The sequence below is a fragment of the Aotus nancymaae genome, unplaced genomic scaffold, assembly GCF_030222135.1.
Source record: "Aotus nancymaae isolate 86718 unplaced genomic scaffold, 86718_ANA_hifiasm-v0.15.2.pri h1tg000019l, whole genome shotgun sequence".
NCBI lineage: Eukaryota > Metazoa > Chordata > Mammalia > Primates > Aotidae > Aotus > Aotus nancymaae.
In genome coordinates this window covers 33,286,849-33,301,145 of record NW_026988431.1, presented here as the reverse complement: position 1 = coordinate 33,301,145, position 14,297 = coordinate 33,286,849, and the positions used below count along the sequence as shown (strand labels likewise).

At 49.9% G+C, this 14,297-nt stretch overlaps 1 protein-coding gene across 5 annotated transcripts in view; it reads right to left on the bottom strand.

Moving 5' to 3' along the window:
- MRAS (muscle RAS oncogene homolog) overlaps positions 1-14,297 on the bottom strand; it is a 54,887-nt gene that overhangs the window by 29,205 nt on the left and 11,385 nt on the right. For 4 of the 5 annotated variants that reach the window (XM_012451124.3, XM_012451125.2, XM_012451126.2 and 1 more), the window contains exon 2: positions 1,263-1,473. In XM_012451124.3, the coding sequence (XP_012306547.1) occupies positions 1,263-1,455 (193 nt within the window). In that variant the 5' untranslated portion in view covers positions 1,456-1,473. Of the gene's footprint in view, positions 1-1,006; positions 1,144-1,262; positions 1,474-14,297 lie in introns of those variants that run through there. The other variant, XM_012451128.3, reaches the window with a different exon arrangement.

Here is a 14,297-nt window from a genome sequence, read left to right as displayed (position 1 = left end):
TAGCCAAAACAACTTTGAAAAAGAACAAAGTTGGAGATTTAATACTACCTGATTTCAAGACTAACTACATAGCTACAGTTATCAAGACAGTGTGGTACTGGTAATAAGACAGATAAATAGCTTGAAGAAACAGAAAATATAAACAGTAAGTTGTCACCAAAGATACGAAGGCAATTCAATGGGAAAAGGATAATTTTTTCAACAAGTAGTCCTGGAATAACTGCATATCCATATATAGAAAAGTGAACTTTTATTTCATATTTCATACCATATACAAAAATTAACTCAGGGTAGATCATAAACCTAAATGTAAAAGCAAAACCATCAAACTTCTAGAAGAAAACACAGGAAAAAAAGCCTTTGTGACCTTCAGTTAGGCAAAGATTGCTCAGATGCAATACAAAAAGCACAATCCATAAAAGAACAAACTGATAAACTGGACTTCATCAAAATGTACAACTCTGGTCTTAGAAAGTATTAAGAGAATGAGAAACAAGCCATGGACTGAGAGAAAACATGTATGAGTCACCTATCTGATAGAGGCACTATATCTTAGCCGTTTCCAAAGTTTACCTCCTAGATGTACATTCATTCTGTGATGAATGGATCTTTGTTTAAGAGCAAGACTTAGGCAATACAAAACACTCATCAGTAAGAATCCATAACAGTGGTTGTCTAGCCTCCACATCTCCTAGAGGGTATGTTAAAATACAGGTTGTTGGGCCCACCCTCAGAATTTCCAAAGCAGTATGGGCCTGAGAATGTGCATTTCTCATTAGTTTCCTGATGCTGCGGTTGCTGCTGGCCCAGCTGCCACACTTAGGACTAGTAATCCAGACTAATTCACACTCAGCTGGAAACACAATGTCAGATGCAAGAGATTCTCCCCAAAGGACAAGTACGAAATAAACTATGTCATTACAAAACAACTCGCTTTTCCCTTTTCTATTAGCTAAAGACATCCTAACTGTTAATCAGAGATTCTGATCAGCAAGAAAATACAAACCTGACATCACTGAGTTGGCATGATTCTAGCCTCCCCTCTTTGTTGAATGCATATTTTGGTTTCCATGAAACCTCGCAAGCCCTCTGCGAAGGCCTTCCCATTCAGAATTCACCCTGAAAACGATACATGGCTTTATACCAACCATCCCATAACAGCAACATTAAGGAAACCATCTTGCCCCACTTAAACCTGTCACTTTCCCTGATCCTCCCTATCTACTGTCAAACCCAATGCAGGGCTGCCACCCAGGTCTCACCGTCCAAGATGGCCCACTGATTGTCAATCTCTGTATGTTTCAGGTAGGAGTCTTCAATGGTGGGGTCGTAGTCAGGCACAAAGATCTTCTGGAAAAACTGGATGGTGAGGGCACTTTTGCCCACACCCCCATCCCCCACCACCACCAGCTTGTATGTGGGGAGGTTGTCACTGGGGACGGCGCTGGTTGCCATGTTTCTTGTAGGTCAGACCTGCGGAAGCAAGACATGTAGAATGAGGCGGAGGGCTTTTTTCTTTTTAACTTAGGGGAAAATATTCATGTGTTTTCCTCCTTTATAAGGTAATAAATATTATCAATTATAAAGAGGCTTGAAAATGAAGAAATGCAAAATAAAATAAAAGCATTACCCCTGGTCTCACTACCCAGAGACAGTCACTGTTAAAGTGATCTATTCAACCATCATTTATTCAACACCAATTATATGCCAGGCCTGGTGTTGAGGACACAGCACCACTGGTCTTGTTTAGCAAGGACAGCCAGAAGCCACGTCAAAGAAGCTTTTGGCCACTAAACTCTACTTGTATAGGCTAACACAAGGACAGTGGTCTGAGCAGGGCTGGCATGAAGGTTCATCTTTCACATCCCCTCTTATTAACTGGGCTGCTATGCTGAAAAGGATTTGAAGCTGTGTCTAAGCTTAGAAAGGGGGCCATGATGGCTTAGTATACCTGAGCTCAGGGACCCTGAGGCCTCTTCCAAGTCTCAGAATTCTATGATTCTGACTCCTTTCTCTCTGCTTCTTGCCCTGTATTATGCACAAAGTCATATTGGGACCTTAGGGCTTCTGTTCAATCTCATTTTATTTGGGGAGGAGTGGGGTAGGAGCAGGTCGCAGTTTTGTTTTGATGCTGTTGAGGCCAGCTAAGGCAGTGGTTCTCAACTGGGGGAACTTTGCTCCCCAGGGATATTTGCAATGTCTAGGGTATTTCTGATTGTCAAAATGTAGTGCGTGCCACTGGCATCTGTTCAGCAGAGGCTGGGGATCATACAATGCACAGGGCAGTCCCCCCCAGTGAAGAATTATCCATCCTAAAATGTCAGTAGTGCAGAAGTTGAGAAACCATGAGCTAAGGTGACCAGGAGGCAGCTGGAAGTGGGCCCAGGATTCTAAAGAATGATCAGGCCTTAACAGAAGTGAAGTGTGACCTTCGTAAATAGTGTTGCAACGTGACAAGGAGGAGAGGCGGGAGGGAGCCTCCTGGAGGCACTCAGAAGGAAAGGAGGGAAACCAGAATCTGTGGTCATGATGGAAGCCATGAGTTTCCAGGAGGCTGACAGCACCAAATGTTAAACACAGGTATGGGTAAGGGGATCCACAACCCCACAACTTGGGGGTAGTGGCCAGGAACCTGAACTGCTAACTAACTGTGGACCCTGCCAGGAAGAAGCAATACTACCTCCTGGTAGGGGATTCTGGGTAGCACAAAAATGGACCCTGAATCGACAGAGGGAAAGCTTGATCCTACTTCTGTGTAGAATAAGAGAAAGAATCCCTGTGCAAGTTGGGAGGGGAAATGGCATGGTATACGTGTGACCAGGAAACTGATGGTCTCACAGACAGGAGGGTGGCAGCGAGGCCAGGAGGACAAAGAACTGGGTGCCCTGTGTGCTCCGCCACTACTTGGAAAAGCTACGGATCTCTCTGAGCCATGGTCTCCTCATCTATGAGTTTAAAGGGCTGGATTAGATTACTTTTATAATTATTTTCAGCTCTAAAAGTCTTCAATTCTAGATTTTGACAGAAAGGGGGTTAGACACAAATGTGGTTATGTGGCCACACCAGTTTGCATGGGGCTATGGGCAAGAGTCACTGCAGAACCCTCTGTAGTTACAAGCCTGATGTTGACATTTAGGACTTCCCCAAAGTGTCGGGAAGTACAACTTTTCTACACTGCAGTGAAAATGCAAATCTGCCTAGGCTGTACTGAGAACACACTTTGCATACATAGATTCATACTCTCTCTGCAGCTCTACCCCATGTGAGAATTTATTCTAAAGAGATAATCAGAGAAGTGAAGAAAGATGTTAAGAATGGGGGAAAATAGAAATAATGTTAGTGGGAAAAGTTAAAGAAAAAGTGTATCCATATAATGGAATACTATTCAGTCATTTAAAAGGAAGATATTCACTAACCTAGAAAAAGTGCATTGTTATGCATGAAAACAAAAACAGGCTACAAAACAGCTAGTAAGCACATCTGATCCACCTTCCACGAAGAGGCCCACCGAGTCTACACAGCCAGGTGAGGATCCAGGCATCAAGAGGTGTAGCAGTTGGTTGTCTCTGAGGCAGATTTCAGGGTATTTTCATCTTCTTAATGTTTCAATTTTCTATAACAAGCATGCATTGTATTTGTGTACTGGAAAAGTTTAACACTATTAAAAAGCTCCCAACTAAAGAAAATGTTCAAGCCACCTGAAAATGTCTGATTTCCTCTCATTCAAGTGGGGATTTCAGCTCCTTTGGGGCAGGATAGGACCAGGTACTGGCTGCAGGCCCAGGGTCTGGTTCCAGCATCTCCCTACAATACAGGACAGGCCGAGGCTTCGCTTAACTGAGCCCACCATGGCCAAATCCACGATGGTGAAGGCAGGCCAAGGGAAGAAGGCGGAAGGGAGTTGCAGGATGGCAGAAATGAGGAGGGAGGAGGTGGCCCAGTAGCCTCTCTCCTTTGCCTCTCAGGGCAGCAGAGCGTGGGGTTGGCTCCTCACTGGCCCTCAGCAACTGCTGCCCTGGCCTGGGCAATGACACTGGGCTGTGAGTTAAAGGTGTTTGCTGGTATCTGGCTGTTTTTAAAGCTTCCATTCTCTGCTGGCAGCGACATAACTAAAAAATACTAAGTGGGTAGGAAGATATCGAAAAGGAAAACAGTTTCTCTTTATTTCCTTCTCAAAAGAAAACAAGATAAGAAACACACTAGTAAACATGCTGGAGGACATGAATGAACCTTTGAGTTGGCGCTCAGACCACCCACAGCCAAATCACCTGGGGACTCCTTAAAAAATGCCCTCTGCTTGCCAAGGCAGCTGGCAGGAAATAGCCAGTGGGGGCCTCCTCCTTTTGACAGCACCCTGCTCTCAAAGTTTGAACCTTCAGAGGCCACAGGGAGCCAAGCTGGGGTTCCCTTCCCACTTGGCGTTTCCTTCTAATTTGGATGCAGTGGAACAGGGCTAGACTACTCAATTCACACAAACACCAGACTGGGTCCCTTGTGGTGAAAACCCTTTCAGTGCCCCTCACTGCTGAGGAGGAAAGTCCAGGACCCCTCACAGGACATTCAGTGCCTGTCACTGCTGACCTCTCCAGCCACACCCGTGCCACAGCCCCTGACACTCTACTCTCACCCCAACCTGCTTTGTGGTCTCCCAACGTGCCCTGAGGTCACGCCGCAGCCTCTGCACACATCTAAGGCCCCCAGGAGAGCACATATCTCTTCATGGGTCAGCAGCAGGCACTGCCTCCACCTGCGCTTTCAGCCCAGAAGTTTCTGCCACAGAGGCCACCATGATGCTTAGAATCTTCTACGCGTTTACTGTGCACAAAAGGGCAGAGACAACACCTTGTTCTTCTCTCTACTCCCAGAGCCTGGCACAGCACTGGCACAGGGCAGGTGCTTACTGAATGAACTCAAAGCTCAACACGCATTTCTGAACAATGGTCAGACAACCTATGCATCATAGAGCTGGCTTCCCCATGGAGAGAGCTAAGGGACAACTCTCTCAGCCAGGGTTTGGGACTGTGTCTCTCCTACTAAGAGATCAGACTAATGGCACAGACAGGACCCTCTGGAATCAAGTGTGAGCCAGGAACAAAGAAGAGGTTTCCAGGGCTGGAGAATGATTCCAGAGAACCCCCCCCAATTCCTAAAGGTGCTAGGCTGTATCTCCTCTTGATAGGCATACTTCTCCAGCAACCACCCCCCGCCCACCCAGAAAAAAAAAACAGATAAAATAATGTCTTTGCAGATGGGGAGGTCAAGATGCCAAGAGGCATGAACCACACTTCTACAGAATAAGCTGGTCTCATACAGAGACAGATTTTTAAAAAACCACTCACAGGCTATGACGAAAGTCACCACAGAATGAAAAGTTGGTTGGCTGGTGGTTAAGGAGCAAACTGCTTACTCACAGCATCCCTCTCCTTTCCAGCCTTCTCAACTTCAAAGCACCCCAGAGATCATTCTAGGATGTTGGGTCATCACTTTTGGGGATGATGGATGTGACCCTTTGAGGGGGAAGGTGGTATAAGGTAGACTTAGGGTTCTCCTTAAAGCTTCTCCACTATTTTCTGTGCTGAATACTCTCCTATTGACCAATTGAGTAACCTTGGGCAAATTACCTTCCATGGCCTCAGTATCTTATTAGTAAAGTGGGTTAGTTGGAGACTCATGCTTTGCAGAACTGCTCTAAGCATGAAATAAAATGTATGCGAAAGGGCAAGCGCTGAGAAGATGCCCAAAGGTTTGCTTTCTCACCTCGTTTACTTTGCTCCCAAGAAGAGGGAGCACACACACACACACACACACTCACACATAGACACACACACTCACACACACACATACACAACTCTCTCATTCCCAGCCTACTCTCAGCACGAGAAGCCTCATTCCACCTCTGCTCTGTTAACAGCCAGACAAAATAGGCCTGTGTGGGAACATCACCCATTGTTTCCATGGGAAATGGCTCCGAGGTTCCAGGCAGCCCCATCCACGCAGAAACCAACTTTGGGAACAGCAGCCACTTGGCTGTGGGGGCGGCTGAGCTGGTTCCCATAACAACCACTGCTCCCAGGGCCCCGCCCAGGCCACAGGCTGCATGGCAATCCAAACCGTTGTTCATATTGAAAACTGCCTAAGAGGCAATATCGCTTCCTCAATAATTTTAATAACGTGTACAAAAACCTCAGGCATCTGTAAATGGAAAAATAAGTTCGTTTGGCTGTTGTCTGCCTCTTGGTCCCTTTCTTTCCCTATGAGTAGAACCTTCCGGCATGATTTGAAGTTGTTTTCCTGAATAGATTTACCACATCAAACAGACTGTAAGCTCCACGAGGACAAGAGTCACACCCTCTCATTCCTTTGCCTCTCACGGGGCCAGGCAGGGCCCAACATACGGGAAGCTCAGTCTCTACTCACACTGCCCTCATCACTGCCTCAGTGTGGTCTTCCACCCACACAGGCCTCCTTTGTGCTAAAAGCAGGGGGTCATACCCATCCTTTTGAAAGGGGCCGCCTCACACCCCTAGGAAGTGGGTTGCTGGGTGGACTGATCACTCCAGTGATCAAACCAATTGACTGATCAAACCACTGACTGATCAAACCAATCTTCAAAGTTTGCAGGGTGGGGAGAGGGTCTAAGACCTCCCAGGAATAGTCTGTGTAAAGGCCCCATGGTTCTCAGTGGGACAACTTGGGAGGTCAGGAACAGCCTTAACTCAGAGCTATGCAGCCCAAGTTCCACAGCGGCCTCCAATACAGACTCCCTGTGTGACCTTGGGCAAGTTTCTTAACTTCCTGGTGCCCAGTTTCCCCATCTATAAAATAGAAGAACAGGCCCCAGGAAGCTGTAAGGCCCCAGTGAGGAAAACTTGGAAGGGCCCTCAGCAAGGGAATATGCATCAACAAAGTAGTTGGGCCCCTGCTTTCCCTTCGAGCTGGTAGGCTTTGGTGATTTGAACCATTCCCTTGCCCCATCCACAGCCCTAGGGAAGGAAGGGCTTCCAGAGGACCTGATGTGGTGACAGATATAAATGCCCAGGACAGCAGCAGGCCCCAGCAGCCCCCACAAAATGGCAAAATGGTAGGGCTGGGTGGTTCTTACCCGTCAGGAAATTTGCCTCTTCTCCTCAGGTTTCCAGGTTCTAGGGCTTCTACAAAGCTTGTTCCCCAAAACATTAGCCTAAAACCACGGTGCCCATTGTTCTATGGGACTAGCACATGTCAAATGAATGGCTTCAGCTACAGAGGTTGCCAAGGAGTTCACAGGCCCCCTGGCCGCTCCGTGCACTCCACTCCACCCAGCAACACTTCCAAAGCAGTGTCCTTTGTCCTGGCTGGGAAAATGGTGCCCAGAAGGAGCTGCATAGCAGCAACAACGCCCACCCTTAGCGGACACCCGCTGTGGACTGGTTAGATGCCGAAGGCCATGTTAGAACAGTCACACCACTGTCCCCAATTCCTTTGCCAATTCCTTTGGCTGCATCGCATGGCTTTTCTTTTCTTAGGTTTCTTCACGATTTTCTTAGGTTTCTTCACGATTCACTACCCTACGGGGCACTCTGTCACTATTGCTGCTTCCTTTGGCCCTGACCTTAGGACCCCAGATTCTCAGAGGCTGGGCCAGTGGCCAATCCAGAGGCTCTCCCAGAGACACTGCCAACTTTATTGAAGGTTTGACATTTACTGCTCTTTGCTTCTGTACTTCTATACTAATGTTTTTAAAGAGTTCCCCTCACCCCATCAATTAAATGGCAAGTTTTTTAGGTAAATCAGGCTAGAGTGGGAGGACATATTCCTTATTAACGGAGCTCTTAGGAAAGTGAATGGACTTTCATTCACATTGAGCTGAATTAGGCCTGGGAAGCTAATCTCATCTCTGCGATGTCTGGGTGTGCCCAACCCAGAGGGATGAGGACACGTTGAGGGGAGTGACCCAACCCATGTGAAGGAAATGGCTCCACATTCCAGGAGCTGCCCTTCCCTTCTGCACAATTCCCAGAAATGGGCAGCTTCACCAGAGCACTGACCTGCAGGCTGTGCATAAATGGCATGTGACCCCATAGGGGTCTAGGCCACTTGGCATCCCTTAAGGCTTCATTCTCTGCTCCCCAGGACTTTGCTCCAGCCCCTTGTTTTATATCTTTGCTAAGCCAAGTGTGGCACTATCATTGGGCCTCTCAACTCCTCTAAAAAGCCACCAGTGCTTTTTAGCTCACTCCATTATTAAGCCCTAACCACCCACACAACTGTGTATGTGATTTCATGCTGTAAACATCAAGTCTAGATGGCAAGTAGGTGGCATGGGTGCTGCTCCTCCCCATTCCCAGAGCCCCTGCAGATAACACTGATAGATCACGGTCCTGTTCCTTGTCAACACAGGACTCTTGGCAGCAGAACACAGTGACTGCTCCAGAGAGAAAATCTGTTTGCTGCCCCAGATCTAAACCACTACCCTTCTGGTTCCCTCCAAAACATCCCACTTAGTGGCCATCCTTTTCCACGGGAAGGGCTCAGGACCTTTAGGGGTAGCCTGCCTGGTGATCTCTGGAGCTCTCTGTTACCCAAGTCTTCCGTTAATCTACCAATCCCTGCTTTTCTTCCAGTCTCAACTCCTCTGCCAGGAGCACACCTGGACTGCTGTCAGCAGAGCAGGGATGATCAGACAGAAGTCCAGAGATCCAAGCAAAGGTCAAGGTTGAAGTAAGTTAGGGAGGGATACTGTCCTTGGGCTTACTCATGGCCCCCAAGTACCACACACTTCCTCACATGGCAACCGTCAATACCTGGGTCTTTCCCACCAATGTACAGGCGCCTCTCGAACAGGACTCAGGGCATAGCCATCTGTGACCCAGCACTATGAGTCTCAGAGTAGGTGTGCAGAAACCACCTGCCATGACAATTATAATTACAACAGTCATCATGTGAAAAGCAATAGGAACGTTTAAGATAAGCAATGTGTCAGATGCTGTTGGAAGACTTTAATTTTCACAACCACCCTAGGAGGTACAGATCCTGATTATCCCCATTTTACAGTTGAAGAAACTGAGATATGGAGAAGTAAAATAACTTTTTGAAGGTCACCCAGCTAGAAAGAGGCAGTGTCAGGATCTGAGAACACACAGTGTGGTTCCAGAGCCACTGCTAGCCTGTGGTGCTAGGCGTCCTCTGCTGGCTAGGGGCTGGCGAGTATGCGTGTGGAGTCAGGCCAGGGCAGAAGGCAGCTGATCCAGGAGTGCTGGGAAGAGGTTAGCAGTGAGCTGGGAGGTGGTGTCAGAGTCTGAGACGCCCCCAGCATCAGACCACTGCCCATGTAGGTGGAACAGCTGGGCAGGTCAGAGCTTCAGAGGTAACCAGGGCAAATACCAGTCATCAAAAATAGACGCTTCTCACCCCAGCACCCCAGATCCAGGCTGGGAAAGCTTGCTGACCAGGGCATAGATCTAGTATCATTAGGTAGCCCTCCACCCTGAGGAGAAGTGAGGAGGCTGGGGGCACCAAGCTGAAATCCTTATTTCTAGCACCTCTGTTTAGACCCTTCCCCCCATATAGGTCCCCGCTCCAGCCTTGGCCCATCTCCCTGTGGTCCTACACTCAAGCTGCTCCCTGCCCAGCTCAGGACTGGCCCCTCAACTGGAACTCCTGGCCAAGGAGCTTGAGCTACACAGACAGCCTGCAGCCCTAGGCAAGTTACTTTCTGTACCTTGGTTTTCTTTTCTGTAAAAGTAGGGGCAGCAGCAACATTTGCCTCATGGTGGCTGTGAAAGGCTACATTTATTTGCTTGGCCCAGTATCTGGCACATGGCGGCTGTTCAACAGACATCAAGTTGTTACCATCATCAACATCCTTCTTTGAAGTCCATCCCAAGTCCCTCCTCCTGCTTCTCTAAAGCCTTTCTTGTGTTCCTTGAGCGCCCTGCAAACTGGCAGATTCCATAGGTGACAGCTCAACACAGCTCAGCCTCTACCGATCCCTCCTCAGAAGGCTCCCATGATGATCTGTGTGTGGGGCTCAGCTCCCCAACTTTGCCTTGGAGGGCAGCACGCATGTCTCAGCCGGCCACTGAATCCCTACAGCAATGCCCAGGACAGCAAGTCCTCCAAGGCTTGCTGAATGAATGGTAGATGAAAGGGAAGCTCCTCAAGATGGCTCCTCAGATGCCTTCTTTTGCATTTCTCCAAGTATTTAGGAGTTGCTTGTTCACACTCCTGAATGTGTGTGGAAGAGAATGTGGAAGATAAACTGCCAGCAAGTTCAGCATGAAACAAAGTTCTCCCTCTGGTTTCTAAATCCAGAAGAGCTCTCCATCACAAAACCTAGCCACACTCTGGGTATCCTGTGGTTTGGGGAGGGTATATCCTCTAACAGGTCACATGACATGAGAAAGGTCCCAGTTTTACGTGAGCCCAGAGAAGGATGAGCAGGAGGAGTAAACCGGGTGAGGAACCAGTGTTGGCCACCCTCCTCTCAAGACACGCGTGCTCAGGCTCCGTGGGATCACACATATCCAGTCAATGCTCAGAGCACCTCTTGTGTGCTTGGTCCTGGGAAGTGCAGATACCAAAATAAATGAGCCTGAGCCCAGCCCAGCCCAGCCCGTGGGGCTCACAGTATGTGTTTTGCGGGGGAGGCGGCAGAAGATTATGGTATATGGGGTAAGTAATACAGGAGCATAGGAGTAGGAGGCATCTCACCCAGCCTGGGGGTGCTGCAGAAGGCTTCCTGGCAGAAGTGATGCAGAATGGAGTCTTAAAGGCCAAGTAGCTATTAGCCAGGTAAACAATAAGGACAAGCATGTCCCAGGTAAAGAATAGAAACGACAAAGGTATAATGCATGGAGGCAGGAAAAGCCAAGGAGGCACTGGGTACTGCAAGCAACATGACGTGGCTGGAATGTGGACTGTATGTGTGCATGGCAGGGGTGACGGGTATGGAGGGTAAGAGTGGCAGGGGAGGAGGTCACTGTTGGCTCCCTGGAAACTAGAGATCTTCATCTTTACATCCCTACACCACACACAGTGCCTGGCACACAGTGACTGCTTAATAATTATTGCATTGTGAAGAAACGAGTGTCCAAGCCTGCAGGGCCAGGCAGGAAAGGGCGTTGGGCATGATGGGCCTCACAAGCACTGGAGGCCCCTGAACCTTGCCCCAGCCCCAAGTCCACAAGGGAGCACAATGAAGCCTTGCTGGATGGGTGCCTAACCAAACAGGGCCCCTGCAACTCTTTTTGATGACCACACTGAGGTTAACCAGCAGGAAAAGCCCAGCAGAGAGTGGATAAATTACACAGGACAAACTTGAAGTGCTCCAGAATCTCAGAGGAGGGGAAGGGGATGGGAACAGGGTCAGGGAGGAACAGGTAACCCAGATTCAGCCACAAAGGCCTGAGGCAGAAAGCTGTGGGGAAGGGTTATTATCCCCATTTTACCAAGGGGAGAGAGGCATTGTGCCAAGGGCACTGGCTAGTGAAAGGAGAAGCTGGGATTCGGCACCTAGGCCTGGCAAGCTGCAGAATGAGAACACTGACCCATTCGGCCCCCAGCTTGTCCGCTGAGCCTGGTGGGTCTCAGCGGCTCTCAGAACCGAGGAGTTGGTAAGGGCCTCAGTGTCTAAGGGGCCACAGAACCTTCAGAACAATATGCCCTGCCGGCCTCCCTGGCTCACAGGAATGCCTGCTACCTGGTCACCTGGCCTCTGGGGTCCTATCCCAGCCCCTCACAGTGCCCCCTGCCCACCAACCAACAGGGAGAGTGGGAAAGAACTCAGTTCGGGGTGAGGGGCAGGGTGTGGGCTCCTTGAGGGCAGGGCTGCATCAGGCTCACAACTTCTTGGAGTGGCAGCTGAGGAAACAGAGTAGGAAGTGGTTTTATTTTTCAATCCTTGTTCTCAGTCCCTGAGGGTCTATTAATCTTTTCCTAGCACTGGGGCAGTCTAACTCGCAGTGAAGGAGGAGGACTTCTGCAGTCTTCCATAGGAATCTGCTCGGAATTAGGAAGGTCACTCTGGTGGTCACCCCACTGGGGAGGGCCGGCCTCTGCACACTCCGGGGTTCCCCAGACTGAGGGGAAGCCTCCCCAGAGCCTGGCAGGCTGCTGTCCTCCCAGCCCCCATTCTGACTCCACTGTGCCCTCTGCTCGTGGAGCCCTGGACCTCCGCACTGCTCTGCCCCACCGCTCACGCTCAACCCCGCACAAACTGGATTCAGCCAGCACCTCCCTCACCTCCCCAAGGGTGGGCCCCTTTGCCCACCTCTCTGCCCCAAACTCTCTTCCTCTTTCTCCCCTGGCAGCACGAACAGCCTTAACCCACTTCCTAGGCCAAGGCCTAGTAAGGCTGCCCATGCTGTGGCCCATGCCCGCCCCGGCCTGAGTACCCTCCACCAGCGATGTCCCACCCACCAGTCTAGCATTATCACTCCCCAGCTAACCCAAGCACAGAGTCTCCTGGAATGCCACCCATGGGTACCTGAAGCTCTCCCCACTGACCACAACATTCTAGGCCTTTCTTGAGCTGCCCCAGTCCCCCTTCCCCTTGCACGGCCTCTGCTCTGCTGATCCCTGGTCTAGTGTCCTCAAGGACAGGGATGGTACCCAAGTGTCAGGTCTCATTCCCCAGAAGTGATTTCTTCCTCCAGGGCCCTCTTCTATCCCCCAAGGTCTCCTTCCACTGAGCCACTGATCCTCCATCTATAGAATGCCAGCCAGGCGGCAGGCGACAGCACAAGTGCTCCACAGCCGTTATTCCATGTGACGACTCAAGGCACTTCACCCCAGGCACTGTTTAACCCCTTCGGGAACCGTGAAGGTCAGAGAGGCTCTGTGGTTTGTCCAAGGCCATCTCTCTGACCACAAAGCTCGGCATGCCCCTCCTCATCTGCCCTCAACTCTAGGAGCTGGATGTTACTTCACAGTCACATTCCTCTGCTAGAGTGGGACAGGGAACAGAGGGCCATGCCTTGTCTTCTTTACCTCTGGGCACCCCAGAGCCCTGGCATAGCTTTCTGCTCAGAGACGCTCCAATGTGTCTGCTGTCTACATTTCCTAACGCACGAGTGGTACTGGCAGCTGGCTGGGAGTCTGGCTTGGGTAGAGAGTAGAGCAGAGGTGATGTGGGCACTATGTCATAGGTCACACAGGACCTAGAGGACTGCAGTGGCAGGTCTCGTGAAGGACATACCATGTGAGAGGTCCCATTGGACACACGTGGGTACCAGTCCAGCAAGAGGAGTGGTGATGAGGGGTCCTGCCTTGCTGTCCAAATTCCCAAAGCACTGAGGCCCCACCAGCACCAGGGCATGGCCACCCTGGCTGGCCCTGCCTTTTGAGCTGGGGATGCCACACCTGGCCCCCAGAGCACAGCTAAGGTTGTCCCTAACTCCTTAGCTGTCCCAGCCCAGAGCTGCTCACCTCGTGGAGTTACGTTGTTCCGCCAGCCCCCTCTGGTAAGCCCAGGAGAAGCGCAGGGTGGCGACAGAGAGGAAAGGGAAGGCCCAGATGCCAGGGCCAGGCATCCCTCTGCATTTCACTGGCCCTGACTGGTCTCCCATCTCAACTGCTTTACCCTGCAGTAGCAGAAAGGAGGAATCATGAACCAAACGGACATCCCAAACTCACATGCCGGCACAGGCTGGGTCAATAAATGACAGAAGGGGGAAGCACAGGCAACAGGGAGTAGTGGGGCTTGTGCAAACAGATTACTGATACCCCGCACCAGTTGACTGCTGCAAGGTATTATCTGCCATGAGGCTGCCAGACAGTCTAAATTTTTAAAAGATAGCCAGCAATCTGAGTCTATGCGAAAACTCAGATTTCTGGCTATTTTAATATTTTAAATACCCACCACCCATGAAAAAGTTTTACACATTGTATAACCCAAATAAATCAATGCTCTGTCCCCATCCCTTCTTGAGCAAACACACATCTGAGTGGTTCGGCTGTTCCAAAGCAGACAACTCTTCGCACTGCCTTGGCCTGGCCTGGCTTTGGCGCAAGGAGGTGTGAGATCAAAGGAAATGATCTCACTAAAGACAGCAGCGGCAGGGGTTACTTGGCCTGCAGGAGATGGGCCAGTCTGGCATTCTGCAGGGAGAGGCACACAGCCACCCCAGGAGTGTGTCAGAGCCCAGGGAGGTGGAGGCCAAAAAGGCACATTCAAAAAGGCTGCTGCTTTGCTTCGTTTTCATTATTTATATTTAAGATGTTAGGCATCATTAATGAAGAATGTGATAATGTTTATGCTTCACCAAAATGAGAAAGACACAGGGTCTAGGTTCTTCCTTGAGGTGGGGAGAGGCGAT